Source organism: Garra rufa, chromosome 7 (genome assembly GCF_049309525.1).
Source record: "Garra rufa chromosome 7, GarRuf1.0, whole genome shotgun sequence".
Classification (NCBI taxonomy): domain Eukaryota; kingdom Metazoa; phylum Chordata; class Actinopteri; order Cypriniformes; family Cyprinidae; genus Garra; species Garra rufa.
Genome location: NC_133367.1, coordinates 12966178 through 12987912, shown reverse-complemented (window position 1 = coordinate 12987912; position 21735 = coordinate 12966178). Strand labels below are relative to the sequence as shown.

The 21735-nt window shown below is 32.3% G+C and overlaps 1 protein-coding gene across 1 annotated transcript in view; it reads left to right on the top strand.

Moving 5' to 3' along the window:
- The first annotated feature begins 14528 nt into the window (after positions 1–14528).
- Positions 14529–21735, top strand: part of LOC141337936 (nucleoplasmin-like) — a 20268-nt gene continuing 13061 nt past the window's right edge. The window contains exon 1 of the mRNA XM_073843510.1: positions 14529–14682. Coding sequence (XP_073699611.1) covers positions 14529–14682 — 154 coding nt within the window. The remainder of the gene's footprint in view (positions 14683–21735) is intronic.

Below are 21735 nucleotides of genomic sequence, written 5' to 3'. Positions count from 1 at the left end.
TATTTGTTTTAACTATTTTTGATACCCAATACGAAGTACTATCAAAGCCAATATTGTCCATTTTGATATTTAGCTTATTTATTAAGTAGATATTAGTATATATAATATATATAATTATTGAATTACTGAATATGTATATAGTTCATATGTTTATATATATTTTTTTAATTACTGAATAAAGTTTATATAAATATTTTGTTTCTTCATTGAAGCATTAACAATAATATCTATTTTTTTTTACCCATTACAAAGTAGTATCAAAGCCAATATTGTTCATTTTGATATTTTGTTTATTTATTTAAATATTTAAATATATATTAGAATATATCTTTATACATTTATTGAATTACTGAATATGCGTATAGTTAATATATTTATGAAATTACTGAATATGTTTTTAGTTTACATTTTATATATTTATTAAATTACTGAATAAAGTTCATTTAAACTTTGTTTCTTATTTCAAGCATAAACAAGAATTATTAAAAAGTATTTTTAACCCAAAACAAATAACCATTAAAGCCAATATTATCTATTTTAATATTTAGTTCATATATTACTAAATATATATATTTAGTATTTATTGAATGACTGAATATGTATATAGTTTATTTCTTACTAAAGGCATAAACTATTTATTTCTTTATCTACTTCCTTGCTTACCCCAGCTCATTACAAAGCCATATCATCAAAGCCAAAAAGTGATAACAAAATGGAATTGAAGATTGTGAAATTTTAAAAAAATGGAAATTATGATGACTTCTGAAGATTTCAACATGAGTAATAACCATAACTTGATCATTTCAAATGACATTTACATAAAAGCCTTAACTGATAACTGAACACTGATGTTTTGTATAACATCATTTGTATAACATCTTTTAATAGTAATAATTTGCATTGATTTCAAGGTCAACAAATGGTTACTGTAAATGAAACACTCTGGATTCATATTTTTAAAAATAACAGCATCAGTACTGAAATACTCCAAGACTGATCCTCCCATCCTGAATTCAAGATAAATTTGTTGTCTTTTCTTAAACAAATGAAGCAAATCTGTTATTTAAAGATTATTCTGTTATTTAATTCATTTTCCCTGTAAAACCAGACAAATGCTGCGGAAAAGAGTAGCTAATGTGTATATCTATTGATTTGGATCACATTTTGCGGTGGTTCTGGTTTGAAGTCTAAAGCATGGAGACATTGTCCATGAGGGCGATACTCGATCTCCTGCGGGATTTGAAATAAACTCACCAAAATTAGTTTAAGCTGTCTCTGGCTCAGAGTTTAATTCAATCTATGGTGACAAGATTTGCATAGCCAGTCGTGGATGATCTTTCTGCTCCTCTCTCAGCTGCGCTCGGCTCTCTCGTTGTGCCAAAACAGCTGCGTAATAAAGTCAATATCTCTGCATTTCCAAATTTCTCATGAGAGGCAAGAGTCAAGTTGCTTCCACATCAAAAGTAGAGAGGAGCAGCTGCTCCATTTTTTATGGGCTTATGATACCGTGCGATTTTTCAGTCAGTGGCCAGCAGTGGCGGTGGATTATGGGCCGTTTATGAGGTGATGACATTCACACCGAAGCCTTGTTCAAACTGACCTAGATTTTATAGCTGGAGGTTGGGAAATGTCTGTATTATTGGTGGCTAATATGTTGTTGCTGCCACTGGATGACTTAATGTTGGGCATAGCTTTTGTACAATATGATTTGGTACAACCTTACTGACGTTGCCGTGAGGGTTCATATGAAAATTTGCTATGCAACACCGATCAGAGGCTCATCGAAACCGAAAGTACCAGCTCATCGAAAGTACCAGCAGTACTTTTTTTTTTTTAGAGCTGAAAATCAGCGGTGGAGAACCTCGATGTTCTGCCCTGCAAGGCTTTCAGTTTGTTTTTAAAGTTTGGTCTGTGATGAATGTCTATATTGTGTGGTATATTGTATATCAAATCAGCTAAGGCTCATTCGGTTCAGAAAAGAAAGTCAGAGGGAAAAAAAATGCATAATGCCTCTGTAGGGTAAAGCACTGGATGTCAAAGGGCAGCTCTGCGGTTCGGCTATGCTTACGTTGCTGTAAAAATGGAGTGATCACCATAGAAACTGAATTGGCAGATGGGTCGAGTGAAAATATTTGTTCGAAGTGTTGTCATTCAGCTACCGATGTTGAAACAGCTTTGTGTCAGCTCTACCGAAATATTAAATAACAGCTGACTGGGTTGGAATGGATTGCTAAGCACTTCTTTTAGAAATATTTATTCAAAGCAAACTTAAAAGGATAGCTCACCCAAAATCTAAATTCTGTTATCATTTACTCACCCTCATTCCAAAACCTATATGACTGAGTTTCTTCTGAGAAACACAAAAAAATTATTCTGAAGAATGTTTAGTTTTGGGTCATATAATGACAGTCAATGGGGTCCAAAAAATACTGGACGTCTCTGAATTTAATCATATGGACATATCTTTAAAACAGAAGAAATTCAAACAAGTTTAGAATGACTTGAATTGAGATTTTTAGGTGAACTCTTGACATTCTTCATGACCAAATATGCACAAAAATATTATTAATTGTTTCTACCAAAATATTAAATAACATTTGAAGGGGCTGAAATAGGATTACTAAGGACTTATAAGACTTTCTTTCTTTCTTTCTGAGGAACACAAAATAAGTTATTCTGAAAAATGTTTCAGTGGTTTTGGCTCATATAATGCTAGTTGATAGGGTCCAAAATGACACTGAAACCCTTTGACTTTATTCGTATTGATTTTTTAAAATCTTATTTTCAAATATATAATATAATACAGCTGAAGTCAAAGGTTTATATATGCCTTGCAGAATCTGCAAAATGTTGATTATTTAATGTTGATTATTTAAACCGCCCACTTTTCTTCAGAAAAATCCTTCAGGTCCCACAAATTCTTTGGTTTTTAAGCATTTTTGTGTATTTGAACCCTTTCCAACAATGACTGTATGATTTTAAGATCATCTTTTCATACTGAAGACAACTGAGGGACTCATATGCAACTGTTAAAGAAGGTCAAACACTCTCTGATGCTTCATAAGGAAACATGATGCATTTTTTTAATTTGAAGATCAGGGTAAATGTAACTTATTTTGTCTTCTGAAAAACATGCAAGTATCTTTTGTAGCTTCTGAAGGGCAGTACTAAATGAAAGAAAATATGATAGTTAGGGAAAATAAGAAAAATTTACACATCTCCATTCTGTTCAAAAGTTCACACCCCTGGCTCTTAAAATATTATTTTTCCTTCTGGAGCATCAGTGAGTGTTTGAACCTTTAAACCTGTAATAGTCGCATATGAGTCCTTCATTTGACCTCATTGTGAAAAGATAATTTCTCAAAATAATACAGTCATTGTTGGAAAGGGTTCAAATACACAAAAATGCTGAAAATTAGAATTAAAAAGATGTGTGAGACCTGATGGGTTTTTCTGAAGAACAGGTGGCAGTTTAACTGTTCAGGACAAAGAAAGGACCCATAAACAACTATCACTAAAAAAAAAAAAAAAAAAAAAAAAAAACAGCTGTAGATAATTCAGACAACAACACAGTATTAAGAATCAAGTTTATGTAAACTTTTGAACAGGGTCATTATTATAAATTCATCTATGATTTTTTTTTTTTTTTTTTTTTTTGCAGACTATATGTAAACATCTATTATGTGAAATATCTTAGGTCAGTACTAAATAAAAAAATAACATCCATTTTGTATGATCCCTCCTATTTTTGCAGATTCTGCAAGGTGTATGTAAACTTTTGACTTCGACTGTATATGAGCTGAATCACAGCCAAGCCGATATACAGCGATATTGCACTTACGAGTGTGATATTGTGTTTATACAACAGTTAGACGGCATAAGTGTGTGAATACATTTTTAAAAAAAAACACGGAGTGTCTTTAAAAACCTCTTTTTTGTGCAGAACTACTTCCGCCATTCAAATCTCCAATCAATTCAGTCACAAGTTCTAAGGCAGTGCTCTGATATACAGCATTAAATTTACATAAGAGATGAAATTTTGCCCTCAGCCAAAACTATTTGCTCTGGAACAAATAATAGATTAATAAAACCAAAGACTGCACATTAGATTTACCCAAAATTAATTATATCTCACGTTTAACCCCTATAGAGACATCAGAGCCAGTGGCAAATTCCAGAAGATCTGGCTCTCTGCGGGTTCATGAGCACTGAACGGCCCTGGAACTCACATCTCCAAAAATGTCGAAGCGAATTTTCAAATAGACATTATCTTTATTAACAAATTGCATATTTGAAGACTAAACAAGTACATTCTCGCCTAAGAAAGTTTTAAAACTACATTTCGTGATACAAAAACAGTATTACTTATCAAATTATAATGGATTTAAGCATCCGCCATGACAACCGCTGTGAAGAACAAACTGTGAAACTGTTGGAGTTCCAATATCACTAGAATATTGCACTCTAATCAGCCAATCAGATTGGAAGACCAGAAATATCTGTTGTGTACAAATTATGTATATCTTACAAATTACATAAAAATACACTACCAGTTAAAAGTTTGGACACACTTCCCCATCAAAGGGGAATAGGCAAGTGTGTTCAAACTTTTGACTGGTAGTGTATATTTTCGCAAATATTTTGCAGACATTGTTTCATCATGCATCTGCTAGGAACAAACTATTTCGCATTTGTCAAGCCATTCTTGTAGAGGCCTGTGATAAATTAAGTGAAATAGTGAATAAAACTTGTGAGAACATTTGTTGATTGTGAGGTCACATCTTCAACCATGCCAATACTGCGGTGGCTGAAATTATATCAGCATTCTGAACTCTAACCTCAAGGCTTTACAGTTAATTTACAGTTAAACTGTGTAAATTAGATGAACAACAGGCTTATTACGATGCTGCTGGATCTACAGGGCCTTTGGTTCATATAACCGTTTGGTACAGCTGGTATTGGAGCATGAAATCAACCTTGGAAGAGCTCCATTTTGCTGAATGATGGGACAGAACTACATCCATGGAAGCACATAATAGGAACATGACATCTTATTACTCAAAATGACTACACAAACATTTATGTACACATTTAATGACACCAAATTTCCTTGACAAAAGAGATGGATGTGTCTGTGACAAAAAGCAAACAAACGTGGGCTGGATTGCCACGAACTTGCTGATGGAGGAGATGATTGAGCTGAACTACAGCCAGCTTGCTGAGATTGGATCATGTAGGGTTTTTTTTTTTTTTTTTTTTTTTTTTTTGTTGGTGGAGGCCATATCTGGTTGGAATGCTCAACAAAAGTGTCACCCGGTCCTGTCAAGACTTCGTTCCCAGTGCAGCGTTCGCTTCCTTGATATTTGTCGAAAGCCTTTTCCTCCGATACTGGACAATGTCACTCGTCAATGCTTGTCAGCAAACATAGGCATTTTTCTCATGAGAAACCAAATTATAAATGGAGCTTGTTGTTTCTTTCACTTGTATACAGCATCTATAAGAAGAACTCCATGTACGGTACATGAAAGGCCTTCTGGACATCCAAAGACAGATTTGATAAATGGGCTAAAGCTAAACAGGATACTGATATTCCACCCACAGTACAAGCTAAACCTTTCTATTTAGCCCGATATAAATCATGCTTTCCACTCATGGTTTGCATTTTATTACAATAGCGACCTCACTTTCCCTCAGGCACAGTGTATGACAGGTATTGTGCTAAATAAATGGCTGTGATTCATCTAAAATGGAAACACTATGGCCAGTGAGGGCTAAGTGCAGTAAATCAAGGTGGAACTCAATGGAAAGCAAGATATGAGAGCGTATATGTAACTGCGTTATGTTTTATAAACTCTATTTGTTTTTATAGGTGTGGTCAGAGGGGCTATTTATAGTATGTTTTCATTTTTAGTATGAACATAACAGTGAGAACATTATGAATGCATGTAACCATGCTGAACTGGAAAAACAAGGTTTTGTAGATTTCAAATCATGCTATGAAATTTAATTTGATACTTTGTAAGTGACTTCAAAATGAAAAGGAAATACTTGTAGGATTCGAAGGCCTTGTTCAGACAGGCAGGGGGAAAAAAATGTTTCTATATCCTGTTCAGATCTGTGTCTTTTTTTTTTTTCTAATTATTCGGAACAGGGGAAAAAACTGGTTAAATGTGAATTTTCGCAAGATCATTCATTCATTTTATCATTCACTGACCAACAGATTGTTTCATCACATTCCCACCAGTCATTTGTCTAGCATATTAGCCTAAATTTCGCCTGAAATCAAATAAAGATTTCTGTCATAACATTAGTTAATGAACATTTGGTAACAGTTTACAACAAGGCTCCATTTGTTTAACATTAACAATGAAAAATACTTCTAAAGCATTCATTATTCTTGTTAATTTCAACATTTACTAGGACATTAAAACCATGCATCTGTTAAAATTGTTTAATGGACCTCAGCTAACGTGAACTAACAATGAACAGTTGTTATTCTGAAGAATGTTTCATTGGTTTTGGTTGATATAATGCAAGTCAATGGGGTCCAAAATGGATCGTATGGACATATCTTTTAAAATCTTCTGAAATATATAATATAATATAATATAATATAAATTACAAGATTTTTAGGTGAACTGACAATAAACAGTTTATTAACTATCGTTAAAAAAAAAGAATAAATACTGTAACAAAGATATTGCTTGTCATTGTTAGTAAGTTAATATATTAATTAACTAATAGGACCTTATTGTGAAGTGTGATCCATTTAGAATATAGTAATTTAAAATGTAATAATAAATGAAACACTAGAATTAAAATTAACTGTAAAGATTTTTCATTTAGTCAGTACATCAAAACAAGTGTATTTCTTCAAAGCATGACAAAAGATTATTAAACAATGATTTGAAAAGTACTTTAAGGTAAAACGTTTAATTGGACATTGTAAAACAGAGCACTTTTAAAGGGCTAGTTCACCCAAAAATGAAAATTCTGTCAATGACTATTCATGTTGTTCCAAACCCGTAAGTCCTTAGTTTATCTTCGGAACACAAATTAAGATATTTTTGATGAAATCCGAGAGCTATCTGACCCTGCACAGACAGCAACACAAATAGCACGTTCAAGACCCAGAAAGGTGGTAAGGACATTGTTAAAATAGTCCATGTGACAGTGGTTCAACCGTAATGTCACGAAGCTACGAGAATACTTTTTGTGCACAAAGAAAAAATAATAATGACTTTATTTAACAATTCTTCTCTTCTGCCATTCAAAAGAGTACCAAGATGGTTGAATAACTGATGTAACATGGACTATTTTATTGATGTCCTTACTACCTTTCCGGGTCTTGAACATGTCAGTTGCATTGCTGTCTATGCAGGGTCAGAAGGCTCTCGGAATTCATCAAAAATATCTTAATTTGTGTTCCGAAGATGAACAAAGGTCTTATGGGTTTGAATCAACATGTGGATGAGTAATTAATGACAGAATTTTCATTTTTGGGTGAACTATCCCTTTAAGTGTACTTAAGTGTTTTAAGAAACAGTAAAGCACTGTACACCTAAGTGGCCTCTTTCTCATTAATATTAATATTTCAATAATAAGTAAACAAGTGCACATTCAATACAAATAGGCAGACTTGTTTTTATGGCACTGCAAAAAATGCGTTTCTTACTTAGATTTTTTGTCTTGTTTCCAGCCAAAATATCTAAAAATTCTTAAATCAAGAAGGATTTTCTAGACAAATAAAAAATATTTTCTTGTTTTCAGGAAAAACAAGTCAAAATTAAGTGAGTTTTTGCTTAGAACAAGCAAAATAATCTGCCAATGGGGTAAGCAAAAAAAATCTTACTTCGAACAGAAAACAAGACCCCACAGGCAGATTATTTTGCTTGTTTCAAGCAAAAACGCACTTAATTTTGACTTCTTTTTTTTCTGAAAACAAGAACATTTTTTTTACTTGTCTATAAAATCCTTCTTGATTTAAATTTTTTTAGATATTTTAGCTGGAAACAGGTAAGAATCTAAGTAAGAAAAGCATTTTTTTGCAGTGAGGTAGTGCCATTTTACAACGAGATTTTCTAAAATGGAAAACTGGCAGAAAGATGATCAATTTGACGATGATGTGGCTGAAGAACATTACGTTTTAATCAAGTATGCAATGGAAATGAAATTCCAGCTAAGACTCTGCAGCATTCTTTTCATTGTCCTCACGTGGATATGAATGGCGGCAGACAAGTAGAAGCTGCACATTCTGTCAGAGCATCAGAAACCAAAGGGTAAAAATACCCCTCGTTCCTATGATTCTTTAAGATGTAATCACAAATGAATCCATAACAGCGGCAGGGAACTGAATGTGATGAATGATTGGGGTGCCACCATGAAACAGTTCCGATAAGTGGATGCAGCCAGCGGGATATAATAATAGTGTGGATATGAATATTGAAATGGAAAAACGTGCAGTTATGTCATGACATACATTCGATGATTAATTGGAATAATTACACTGTGAATAGTACACCCCCAATTTGAAATTATAACATAACAGACCTCTTTGACCCCCACGGTGTCAGGTAACTCCCACAGCTCTCTGTTTTAATGAATAGCTTTGTAAGAAAAACAGCAGTGGAAGCATGACAGGAGGGAACGGCTCGAGCTGAGGTAGCGAGATCACAAAACGAAGAAACTCAAAACGGGTTCCAGGTGGCCTTTCTGGGCATGGCAGCAAGGCCAGATGTGATTAAAATATTTTCAGGTCATCAATCATTGAAGTTGACCATGTTTTACATCTGACATTTCACTGGACCGCTTTCCCAAATAAAGTGGTGTCCAATATAGTGGCCAACATAACCATCTACCTTTACTCAGAAAAAGACATTTTAAACTAAATACACAGTATTTGAAAAGATGGGAAAATATCCCAATTTTTCATACTTAACAGCCTCTCGCAGACTAACCTGAAGGCACCGGCCAAACTCGAAACAGAAGCAAGCCTGCGCTGCCATTGACCTCCGCTGCTAGGGGTGAAGTGGGCTTCCGGCTGATGAAGCTAACGGCAGCCAAGGACAGGGCTATGTATTGTTTAATATGGCAAGATGGACAATGAATCATGGAGATTATTCCATTTTGGATCGTGCAATGGAAAAATCAGCCTTGGCTGAATGACGATGCAAATGTCAATCAAAGCAAACGGTGTTGGTCAAGGTTAGAAAACAATAGTGCATAGATAGTGCAAATAGTGCAAACATAGTCTGATTTCCAAATTGAAATATATTTTTTTAAACAACAAAATACATGAAATCTAGATAAATAAATAATAGTTAATGTCCCAGTCACATTTTTTGCTTAAGGGGAGACACTGCAGGCAAAAACTGTTCGTTTAATGCACCTGTCAAATTTGAGATTTTGGGCTTTTTGGTTTTTCATAAATGTTTTTTCAGACTAGAAACATCCAAAAGACAGCGTTAAGTGTTTCTTTTATAGCACTTTATCTATTTGTGTCAATAGATTTCAATTACAATACACATTTTTAAAGACTGTTTTCTTTAAAATTAGTTTTTTCTCCTATACTGAGCCATAAATCTCCACTTCAATAGCACTTACGTACACCAAACTTTACATTTTTATTCTTGTCTGTATCCTGAAGGTTTTTACAGAGGGATTGTTCATATATAATTTGCTTGATTTTATACATTTTATTCCCCCAAAATCTATAAAAATATATTGTTTTCTGCCTGTTTCTAAGTATTTTCTGAATTATGGCGTGACAAAATTAGATACCAAAAATTCCTTCTGTAAAAACATTTTTCAAAAAGTGTATTTTGAAATTCATTTCATCCAGTATCTAGATTTTTGTGCTAGAAATGTATGCAAATTAGCGGATATTTCATTAAACAACGCCTCATTTGCATATTAAAACCTAACATTTTAGAAAACTTGTAATACAAAAAATGTTTGCAATTATCAATGTAATCAATCAACTAAGTAAGGTGATAACTATTCGGTTTTTTTTTTACCCTATTCACCTGCAGTGTCTTGCCTTAAATAAACATTACTTACACATCAGAAAAAGACAGAAAAAAAAAAACTATTTGACATTTTTATATTAACAACATAATCAATATTCTATTTATTATAGCCAAGTATAAATCTCATCAAGTTTTTAAGCATTTTACATTTATTCCAAAATAATAACTCAATTGTTTCAATGGTCATCAGCATTGTAAATCCTCTAAGTTTTTTTATATTTAGATTTTTTTTATGAATGCACAATTATAACACTATACTTTGTATTACATCACCTTTGCATCAAATTACAAAGAATGAATTAACGTTGTTTCTAATTCAGCGTCTATGGGATAGACGGTAAATTTGGCATTGTTCTCTCTTCTAACTGCCATTATCAGTCTCTCTCAATTTTTTCCCGTTTTTTTTTTTTTTTTTTTTCGTGAAAACACTGTCATAGAGTTTTTCTTTTGATATTGGAGCAAATGGGAATGCAAAAAATATATTTGTGGTACTCTCCCATTAACCCAACTATAATGACTTCCACTGCCGAGAAACCTGTAAATGTGAAAAAGGTCCATATACTGTTTATTATTTGTGAATTTATATTCAGCTATTCTTTTTTATAGTTTATTATTAACTATTTTTGAGTTTTTCTAATAATGAGTCACCAAAGCTTTGTTAATATTGGTCAGACACAGATTTCCTTTCAATTTTACTAAGCTGATTACTCACTAAAAACTCTTACAGATCATGTTTTCATGCCATTTTAAGTCTTATTTTAATATAACAAATTGGTTATATGTAAATGTGTGAGTTGTTTACGTTCTTTTTTAAATTAGTCCTCCCACGAAAGCCATATTATTGTTCATTCAGACTGATTCACGAACGCACATGAACAGAAGAGGCGGGATTTATCGCAACCAATCACAGCCAAACATAACCAGTCATATCCAATCAAATTGCAATATGACCCCACCAAACTCACCACACACTTTAGGGGTGTCTGTTAAAACTCAATGGGCTCAGGGGAGGCGAGAGAAACGCGGACTCCCGCTGTAACTTTACCTGCTGGTGTCACTGTTGAACAATATTTCTTTAGAAAATCTAGTGATTTATAGAGTTTTTAAATGTAATATTTTGAAATGCACGGTTTAATTTTTGTACTACAAAATGTTTTTTCTCATCCAATATTTTGAGGAGGCACTGGTTTTGTGGTCCAGGGTCACATATACTGTATAATTTACTTACCACAAAGTTTTAAATGATAGTGCATACTGGTTTCCACAAAAAATATTAAGCAGTAAAAACATTAGAAATACTAAGAAATGTTTCTTGAGCATAAAATAAGCATATTAGAAAGATTTCTGAAGTATCACGTGACACTGAAGACCATAGTAATGATGCTGAAAACTCAGTTTTGGGTCACAGGAACAAATTACATTCACAATACAATAACAAGATTTCTTATACTGTAATTCTTAAACTCAGAATGTTTAAATGTGTTTCCGGTCATCTTATATTCCATCACGCTGCCCCCCTGAGGATGGAGCGGTGGGCCGGGCACTCTCAGAACATTTCTCATTTTGTTTTTTCCTCTTCCCTCAGATAGCACATAAATGCTCGGTATTGTTTATGTGTTCCTGTGGAGACATGTACAGTAGCTGAGATAGGATCAGAATCTCAGGCATTTAAAGCGAAAGAAAATAGTGGAGAAGAAGAAGAGGTAGGGTTGTATGACGAGGTTAAGGAGAGGCCGCTATGACATGAGGGATGCTTAACTGAGAACATAACTGTCACTCGGCCAGACAGTTTTTATTAGAGAAACACAGTGGAGATTGACAGTGGAAAAAGACTGAGACATGTCGTGGACTGGTCTAAAATGTGCTTTGGTCATGTAAGGGATAATATGCACTGTACACTGCTGAATCCACAGATTCAACCATCAGTCAATTCTAATTAGCAAAATGTCTACCATCTGCTACAGATTAACCATAAATCTGAAGCCTCATGCACATATTTTTTATGAGGGGGCACTGGTTTGCACTTCTAACTCATTTGCTGCCCTAGGCAAGATGAGACATGACCAAAGGAAAAAAAAAAAAAAAACACTGAAAGGAGACACCAGGTTCAAATTCTGACATGATATAGTAACTTTTAAAAGTCTGGGGTCAGAAAGATTTTTTTTAATGCTGTTGTTGTCTCCTATGCTCATTAAGGCGGCATTTATTTGATCAAAAATAAACAAAAAACAGTAATATTCTGAAATATTATTTCAATTTAAAATAACTGTTTTCTATGTGGATATATTGTAAACTATAATTTATTTCTCTGATGCAAAGCTGAATTTGCAGCATCATTATTCCAGTCTTTAGTGTCACATGATCTTTCAGAAATCATTCTAATATGCTGATTTATCATCACTGTTGAAAACTCGCAATTCTGAGAACTAAACTCGCAATTCTAAAAACTATAGTCACAATTCTGAGAAATAAATGCACAATTCTAAAAAAATAAAGTTGCAATTCCGAGAAATAAAGTTGCAATTCTGAGAAATAAACTTGCAATTCTGAGAACTAAACTTGCAATTCTGAGAACTAAACTCGCAATTCTAAAAACTATAGTCACAATTCTGAGAAATAAACGCACAATTCTAAAAAAATAAAGTTGCAATTCTAAAAACTAAAGTTGAAATTCTGAGAACTAAACGTGAAATTCTAAACACTAAAGTCACAATTATGAGAAATAAACTCACAATTCTGAGAAATAAATGTGAAATTCTAAAAAAATAAAGTTGCAATTCTGAGAAATAAAACTCACAATCCTGAGACATGAACGCACAATTCTAAAAACTAAAGTCACAATTCTGAGAAATAAGCTCCCAATTCTGAGAACTAAACTTGCAATTCTAAAAACTAAAGTCGAAATTCTGAGAACTAAACTCGCAATTCTAAAAATAGTTGCAATTCTGAGAAATACACTCACAATTCTGAGAACTAAACTAGCAATTCTAAAAAAAATAAAGTTGCAATTCTGAGAAATAAACTCACAATTCTGAGAAATAAACTATAGCAATTCTAAAAACTAAAGTCACAATTCTGAGAAATAAACTCCTTATTCTGAAAACTAAACTTGCGATTCTAAAAATAGTCGCAATTCTAATCAATAAACTTGCAATTCTAAAAATAGTCGCAATTCTATAAACTAAAGTCACAATTCTGAGAAATATACTCACAATTCTGAGAACTAGACTCGCAATTCTAAAAACTAAAGTCGCAATTCTGAAAAAAATAAACTCAATTCTAAAAATAGTCGCAATTCTCAGAAATAAACTCGCAATTCTATAAACTAAAGTTACAATTCTGAGAAATAAACTCGCAATACTATAAACTAAAGTTACAATTCTGAAAACTAGACTCGCAATTCTAAAAACTAAAGTCGCAATTCTGAGAAATAAACTCGCAGTTTTAAAAACTAGAGTCACAATTCTGAGAAATAAACTAAATTCTATTGCTATTATATTATTTTAATTTAAAATAACTGTTTTCTATGTGAATATACTGTAAACTATAATTTATTCCTGTGATGCAAAGCTGAATTTTCAGCATCATTACTCCAGTCTTCAGTGTCACATGATCTTTCAGAAATCTTTCTAATATGCTGATTTATTATCACAGTTGAAAACAGTTGCACTTCCATATTTTTGTGGAAACTAGGGTTGTTTCCAAGATTCTTTGAGTAATAAAAAGCCTATATATAACAGCAAATTAGTGTGCAATAGCGTTTTAGATATAACTTCACTTTCAAAGGCAAATGTCTGTGTCCCTTTAGTTTAAATGGAAGGAATCTGCCATATCCAACATATTTTCAAGCTAAGAGACCATGGATTTTGGTAACTGGCGTGCGACAAGGGAAGGGGCAGTACTAGTCCATCCAAATAGTATCCGACAAGTTAATGCCTTTTACAAGCCAGTGACTGTCAGACCAAGATTTGCATTTAGACATGCAGCCAGTGTTTTTGGCAACGTTTCCATTCATACTGGCTTTATTGGTGTGCACAGCTTTGACCACTTAAATAAATGTAATATCAGACAGCTTTCGAATTTCCAAACGTGGCAAGTTTCGTAACCCTTAAAGGTGAAGAAAGAATTTTGTATTACAAATAAGTAAATAACTTTTTTCAAACATGGTTAGAAACATATAGACCCTAATCCTGGTTTACTTATTAAAAATTCTGTCATTATAATCCAAACAGTTGCTGATCTGCATTGACTTCCATAGTACTATGAAAGTCAATGGGGATCACCAACTGTTTTGGTTACCCAAAAATATCTTCTTTTGTGTTCAACAGAAGAAAGAACAACTTGAGGGTGAGGGTAATGACAAAATGTTCATTTCTAGGATAAACTATCCCTTTTAGCTGGGAGAAGAGAAAGTAAACATTCAAAAAATACTGATTTTTCTTTTTTATTTTTGTCTCCAGCTGTACTCTACAGGGGCAGGATGGTTGAAAGTCTCTAGGCATGGCTAAAAAGAAAAGGACGCTGAGGAAGAAGCAGGCAAAAGGACTGACCTACGTCACAGTTGGCTGGACTTCCCCAGCAGAGACCACAAGGGCCCAGGAAAACATCCACGAAGCCATCAGGGGAACCAGCTCCAAAACTGAAAGACAAAAGAGTGAAACGATATAACCACAGAGAGACAAGCGCTGAGAGAAATTACTCGCAAACGGCCCATCTAAGGAGAGAACGACTGAACTGGTACTGCTCATGGAGGAGGGTAACGTGGAGCGATCCGAAAGTGCTTATGTGCTCTATCAAGCCGCGGAGTTCTGGCGCGATCCGCTCCAGCCCGGTTTAGTCCGGTTTGTTTGGCAAAAAAAAAAAAAAAAAACATCAGACCTGTAGGTCCTCCAACATGTGTTTCAGTGCTATGTTCTGAGTATGGACTTTTTTATTAATACACGGACACAATGACTCTGAATAGACTCTTTAAGCACAGTGTGTGTTTTAAATATAAAAAAAAATGATTTTGTACAATATCCTATACTAAATTATTATTATTTATTCTACTCCCCACATTTTAGCTGTGAATGTGTAAAATGCTTGCATATCCGTGTTGTAAAAGTAAACACTTTAAGCAGTCCACTGATTTTTTTTTCCAGTCCAGCCAACTCAGTATAAGCTACAAGATTTCCTGCTCTAAAACCTGTCTCCACTCCTGTGGACGTTAAGAGAGTGTGGACGGCTTCACCAATTTGAATGGGAGCGTTCGAATTTGGTTGCTGTGCAATTGAGTGTAAATTGTGTAACAGAAAACAGACAATGAGAGGAATGCCAATTCTACGCTCACTCAAAAAAGGGATGCACTGATATTAAAATTTGGCTTGATACTAATAATTATTGGTTTATTTTTATGGTACAGCCGATGACCAATGAACAGCTGATGGTGAAATTCCCAAAAAATTACTTTGCGAAAGATTACAATTATTATTATTATCATTTCGTTTTCGCTTAATTAAAAATAAAATAAATAAAAAGTTTAGATTGCAATTAACAGTGATTGTGTAATCTTGAAGATTAACCTAAAGCGTTAGATTATATAAGGGTAATCATGTATACACAATTACACTGAAAAAAAAAAATTGTTGTAGAAATCATTTTCACTCAGAAACTGATAGTTAATTTCACAGTTAATTATAAAGAAAGGATAAGTCATGGAAGCCAGTTTCTGCCACTGAATAAAAAATAAAAAAGGTAATTGTGACTTTTTATCTCACAATTGCGAGTTTAACTGTTTTTATTCTCAGAACTACGTATTATAAACTTGCAATTGCGTGTAAAAAAGTAAAAATTGTGAGATATAAACTCGCAATTCTGAGAAATATACATACAATTCTAAAAAAAATAGTTGCATTTCTGAAAAATAAACTCACAATTTAAAAAAATTAGTCGCCATTTTGAGGAAAAATACTCACAATTCTAAGATCTAAACTTGCGAATCTAAAATATAAATTTGCAATCCTGAGAAATAAACTCACAATTTTGAGAAATAAATGCGCAATTCTAAAAACTAAAGTCGCAATTCTGAGAAATAAACTTGCAATTCTAAAAAAGAGTCACAATTCTGAGAAATAAACGCACAATTCTAAAAACTAAAGTCGCAATTCTGAGAAATAAACTTGCAATTCTGAAAACTAAAGTCGCAATTCTGAGAAATAAACTTGCAATTCCAAAAAATAAAGTTGCAATTCTGAAAACTAAACTCACAATTCTAAGAAATATACTCAATTCTGAAAAATAAACTTGCAATTCTGAGAAATATAATCACAATTCTGAGAACTAAACTTGCAATTCTAAAAAAATTAATTTGAAATTCTGAGAACTAAACGCACAATTCTAAAAACTAAAGTCGCAATTCTGAGAAATAAACTCACAATTCTAAGAAATAAAAGCACAATTCTAAAAAATAAACTCGCAATTCTGAGAAATAAATTTGCAATTCTGAAAAATAAACTCGCAATTCTGAAAAATAAACTTGCAATTCTGAAAACTAGTTGCTATTCTGAGAAATAAACTCGGAATTCTAAAATATAAAGTCGCAATTTTGAGAAAAATACTCACAATTCTACTCATAATTCTAAAAAATAAAGTCGCAATTCTGAGAAATAAACGCACATTCTAAAAACTAAAGTCGCAATTCTGAAAACTATACTGACAATTCTAAAAAATAAAGTTACAATTCTGAGAAATAAACAAAATTCTAAAAACTAAAGTCGCAATTCTAAAAATGAATGCACAATTCTAAAAGATAAAGTCACAATTCTGAGAAATATACACAATTTTGAGCACTAAAATCGCAATTCTGAAAAATAAAGTCGCAATTTTGAAAAATAAACTCACAATTCTGAGAAATAAACTTGCAATTCTAAAAAATAAAGTCACTTCAGACAAATTCAGACAAATTGTGAGATAAAAATCTCACAATTCAAAAAAAATTTCTCAGAATTGCGAGTTTATGTCTCACAATTCTGATTTTATAACATTCAATTCTTAGAAAAAAGTTAAGTCGTAATTAAGTATTTTGAGAACATTTCCTCCTCAAAATCGGACCTTATAACTCACAATTATGAGTTTATATAGAGATGCTCCGATCAGCTTTTTTTTGGGGCCGATCACCGATTACCAATCACCAAGATCATGATCTGCCGATCGCCGATCACTGCCGATCACAGAATGGCAGGGGAATGGGAATCTTTTATCTATAATCTAGCTGAAACTAACTCTAAATTAACTATATTGAAAAAAAAATGTAGAAATAGGCTACAGTCAAGATCTTGAAGAACCATCAAGTTAGGGTTGTAGACGATAGTATCGTGTATCGATGATAGTTAGAGATATCGCCAGTTGCTGATGCCTTTGACAATAGCAAGACGATTATTATTATTATTATCCGTCAAAAAGGCGCCTAACTTTAGCGTTGCAGTGCAGAGAGTTGGTTCTAGGATGCTTCAGAAACTTGCCGTGGTATAAACACACGTATAGAGTGGCCACGTCGCCTTAACGCGCCGCATGGGGAAGAGATTTATTCATCATACAGTGTAGATAGATAAACTGATTATAACGGGAGTGTTTTTTAAAGTGCACCTCACACTAGACTAAGCAACACTAGTTAGTGATGAAGTTCTTTGATAATGTAAATGTTCTTTGCTTGTTATTTGTAGCTGCTTTTTAAGATGATGTAAGGATTATATTATCCAGCATTGCACAGGTAGTAAAATGTGGTTTAGGCTGAATAAAATACGATATATCAGAATCCATCTGTATATAGGAAACATAAACATTCACCTCAGTAACATCTGTATGCGTTCTTTAGAATTACGATGCGATAAAATGGCGCTAAACATACGCACGTGAATTACACGGGCACCGTTTTTCCTCATTCTATATGAACTGAACTACAACATGAACTGATGACAACAATCAGACATACAGCGGTAACATTATTGCAATATGACGGGTATAGAAAGATACATTCATTTACATTCAAGCACGCACATTTACCACTCACTGAAGATAGCAGAGAATGAAACTGAAAGTAAACTTGAACGTCTCCAGCAAAACTACAGTCAGCGCTCTGTACACCACAACTTAGTAACATGCCCAATAACAAGACTACCCTTACAAAACGAATAAGGAATTTAGTACTCATGTTGCCACTGGTAACCTCCGCTCTGCTGTTGTTTACCTGTGCGCCCTGCATGCATGTGTGAAAAAGTCGCCCGAGTAATTTACGTCAAGCGATCTGCTTTTTTGATCGGCGCTTTTGGGGTTCGCCGATCAAGCTATTTTAAGCCAATATCGGCCGATCATGATCGGTGGCTGATCAATCGGAGCATCACTAAGTTTATATCTAACAAATCTGAGGAAAACAGTCAGAATTGCTAGATATAAACTCGCAATTGCGAGAAAGAGTCAGAATTGCGAGAAAAACACTCTGACTTTGTAATTTGCAATTGCGAGTTTATTTCAAGCTTTTCTGATGTAAAACGGGCAGAATTGTGAGATTGCAATTACATTTTTCTAAATCTTTGGCGAAAATGGGCTTCTATAGCATATAACACATTGAATTAAACATGAAATTCTGAAGCATAAAAACTGACATTTTCTGAAATTTGAAATATTCTGTTGTAAAACGTACTCTAATAATCTGTTTTATTTAAATATGCTTAAAATATCACTTTTATAGTGTATATATCCAATATTGAGGGGTACCAATAAAGAAAAATATCTAATATTATCCAATAACCTATATACTGTATCAAGCATCCCTATTCAAGAATCATGTTTTATTTGATTTACCTGTTTTGCTGGCTCATGTTTAATGCTGCTATTTTTTTTTCCTCGTTTTCTTGTAAATTAAAAAAAAAAGCATTACACTCCTCCAACCATTGTAATGTACAGGACTCTACGCACAATATTGCTTTTATTATAGGCCTGCAAGATAAGCAAGCACCTGAACCTCATATATTAGAATATATTTTTGACATAGTGGGCCGAGAGGGAACACATCCACCAATTTGTTGTATTATTCGACTTCCTATGCTTAATGTGATACCCTGTCAAAAAATTTAGTTTTTATATTTTTCCTGTTTGCACTGATCACAATGCCATCTCATACCAAGTCGAAACAGACCACTTCCTCTTTCACTGAAATTTCCTCTGTAACGGCTTGAATTACAGTCTATCAAAATGTCTTTTCTAGCAAGGATTGGACAACTTTAGTGCTATAATATTTGACGACGGAGTTCGGATGTTATGTTAAGAGGACGAAGGAGAAGAGGATTTTAGGTACATTTGTTTTTCAGGTTTTTGATCAGGTACAGTGGTAGATATAAATGTATTATTTAAGTGAGAACGCAAAGGGACACCAAAAATGAAATATGGTTGATATGAAATACATTTTAAGCAAACTCTTTAAGAATTCAGTCTACCTTTCAAACTCTGTACATAAAACCCTCCTAAATGTATGTAATTATATGTATGTGGGGCAAAAGAATGTTTGAGCTGACAAAAATGCTCAAAACTATGAAATAAAAGAAAAACTATCAAAGATATTACATTCGTTATGTGGGTCTCCTACAATGGCATCAATAATACAGCCACACCACTAGATGTCAGTATAAGTCTATATATGCAGTGCAAAATAAACAAACAATGACTGAGTGCGTCATACACACAATGCAGTTTACCAGACAGATATAGAGTATGCGTGCATGAGTATTTGTTTACCAGCTCATTTGGTGAATGCAACAATCCAGGATGTAACAACACCCTTATCTCTCCAGCGCTACTGGCTGGAAACAATTAAACGAAAACCCTCATTCACAGCACAAGATGAGCTAACGAGCAAAACATGCAGACACAGAGCAAGGCAGAACAATAACTTTACAGCATTTACACAAGGAAAAACGTCAAAACTAGCATTTAGACTGGCAACGGGTGTTTGACGATAGTTCAGGACCAACACTGTACCTCATCTCGGTCAATGACCTGCACTAAGTAGCCTACTGGAAAAAATTCATCTCTGCAGATACTGATCTCCAAACCTCCCATGCCGCTCAAAGCCATAATAAACAGCATCATGTCAGGAGGGAAGATGAGTTTTCCTAAAGAGGTATATCAGATCATGGCTGAAGACGGACGGAGCGACTCAGAATCTCTAAAACAAATAAATGGTGGAATGAAGAGGATTCAAGATTCAATGTGTACAACCAAACGTTTACAGATGTGCTTTAACTAAATGAAAATAGAGCACTATCAAAAGGTTTCGATCTAGCGTTAAAATATTTCTTCAATAAGTAAAAAAAAAAATCTATATATTTATAAAGTACATTATATATATAAAATTATTTTCACTTATTTTGTTATATTTTCACTTATTATTACCATTTTCTTATTACTATTAGTACTAGTAAATATTAGGAACAATAATAACAACAAACTTGAGTTGAGTTGATAGTTTTAAAGTCACTATCATATATATATATATATATATAGAGAGAGAGAGAGAGAGAGAGAGAGAGAGAGAGAAAGAAAGAGAGAGAGAGAGAGAGAAAGAGAGAGAGAGAGATATTTTACTTTATTATATTTTTACTATTGTTATTTTATTATTCATTTTTAATAAGTCATAAAAAACAATATAATTGTACATATTTCAAACTATTAATAATAATAATAATAATAATAATAATAATAAAGTAGTAATAAAAATAATAATAATAAAACCAACACACATACAAATGTATGTGTATGGTACATATTTAGATTATCTTATTATATTTGCACTTATTCTTTTCTTATGCTATTTATTTACTTATGCTATCTAATTATTCATTTATTTGCAAATTATATATTTGACTTCTTTTAAACTATTAATGATAATAATAAATAATAATAATAAGTAATACATAATTTACAAATAATAATAATAAACTGATCATACATACTTTATTTATAAATTATATATTTATTATTATATTTATTAATTATATATATTTATATTTATATACAGTATATATATATATATATATATATATATAGGTTATTCATTTATTTTACTATATTTGTAATTTTTATTCTTTTCTTATTCTTATTATAGAATATTATAAACTATTATTAATAATAATAATAATAATAATAATAATAATGATCAAATAATAAATACTTATTATGTAATAGTAATAAATAAAATAAATATAAAATATAAATATAATATTTTTATTTAAAACTATTAATAATAAGAATAACAATAACAATAATAAGTAATACAAATAATAATAATAATAAAATGATCATATATACTTCATTTATTTATAAATTAGTCAAAAAGCAAAAATATATATATAATGTTTTATTATTTATTTTTAATATAGAATATTATAAACTATTAATTATAATAATAACAATAACACTAAAATAATAAATAAAAACAATAATAAACTGATATATATATATACATATACTGCACACACATTCACACAGACATAATTATTTTAATTTTACATATTTTACTTATTTTATTACATTTTTAATTATTATTATTCTTTTCAAATTCTTATTAACTACTAATAATGATAATATATATTTTTTATATATTTTTAATAACTCATTTAACTTATTTTATTATATTTGTATTTATTATTATTCTTTTCTTATTCTTATTATAAAC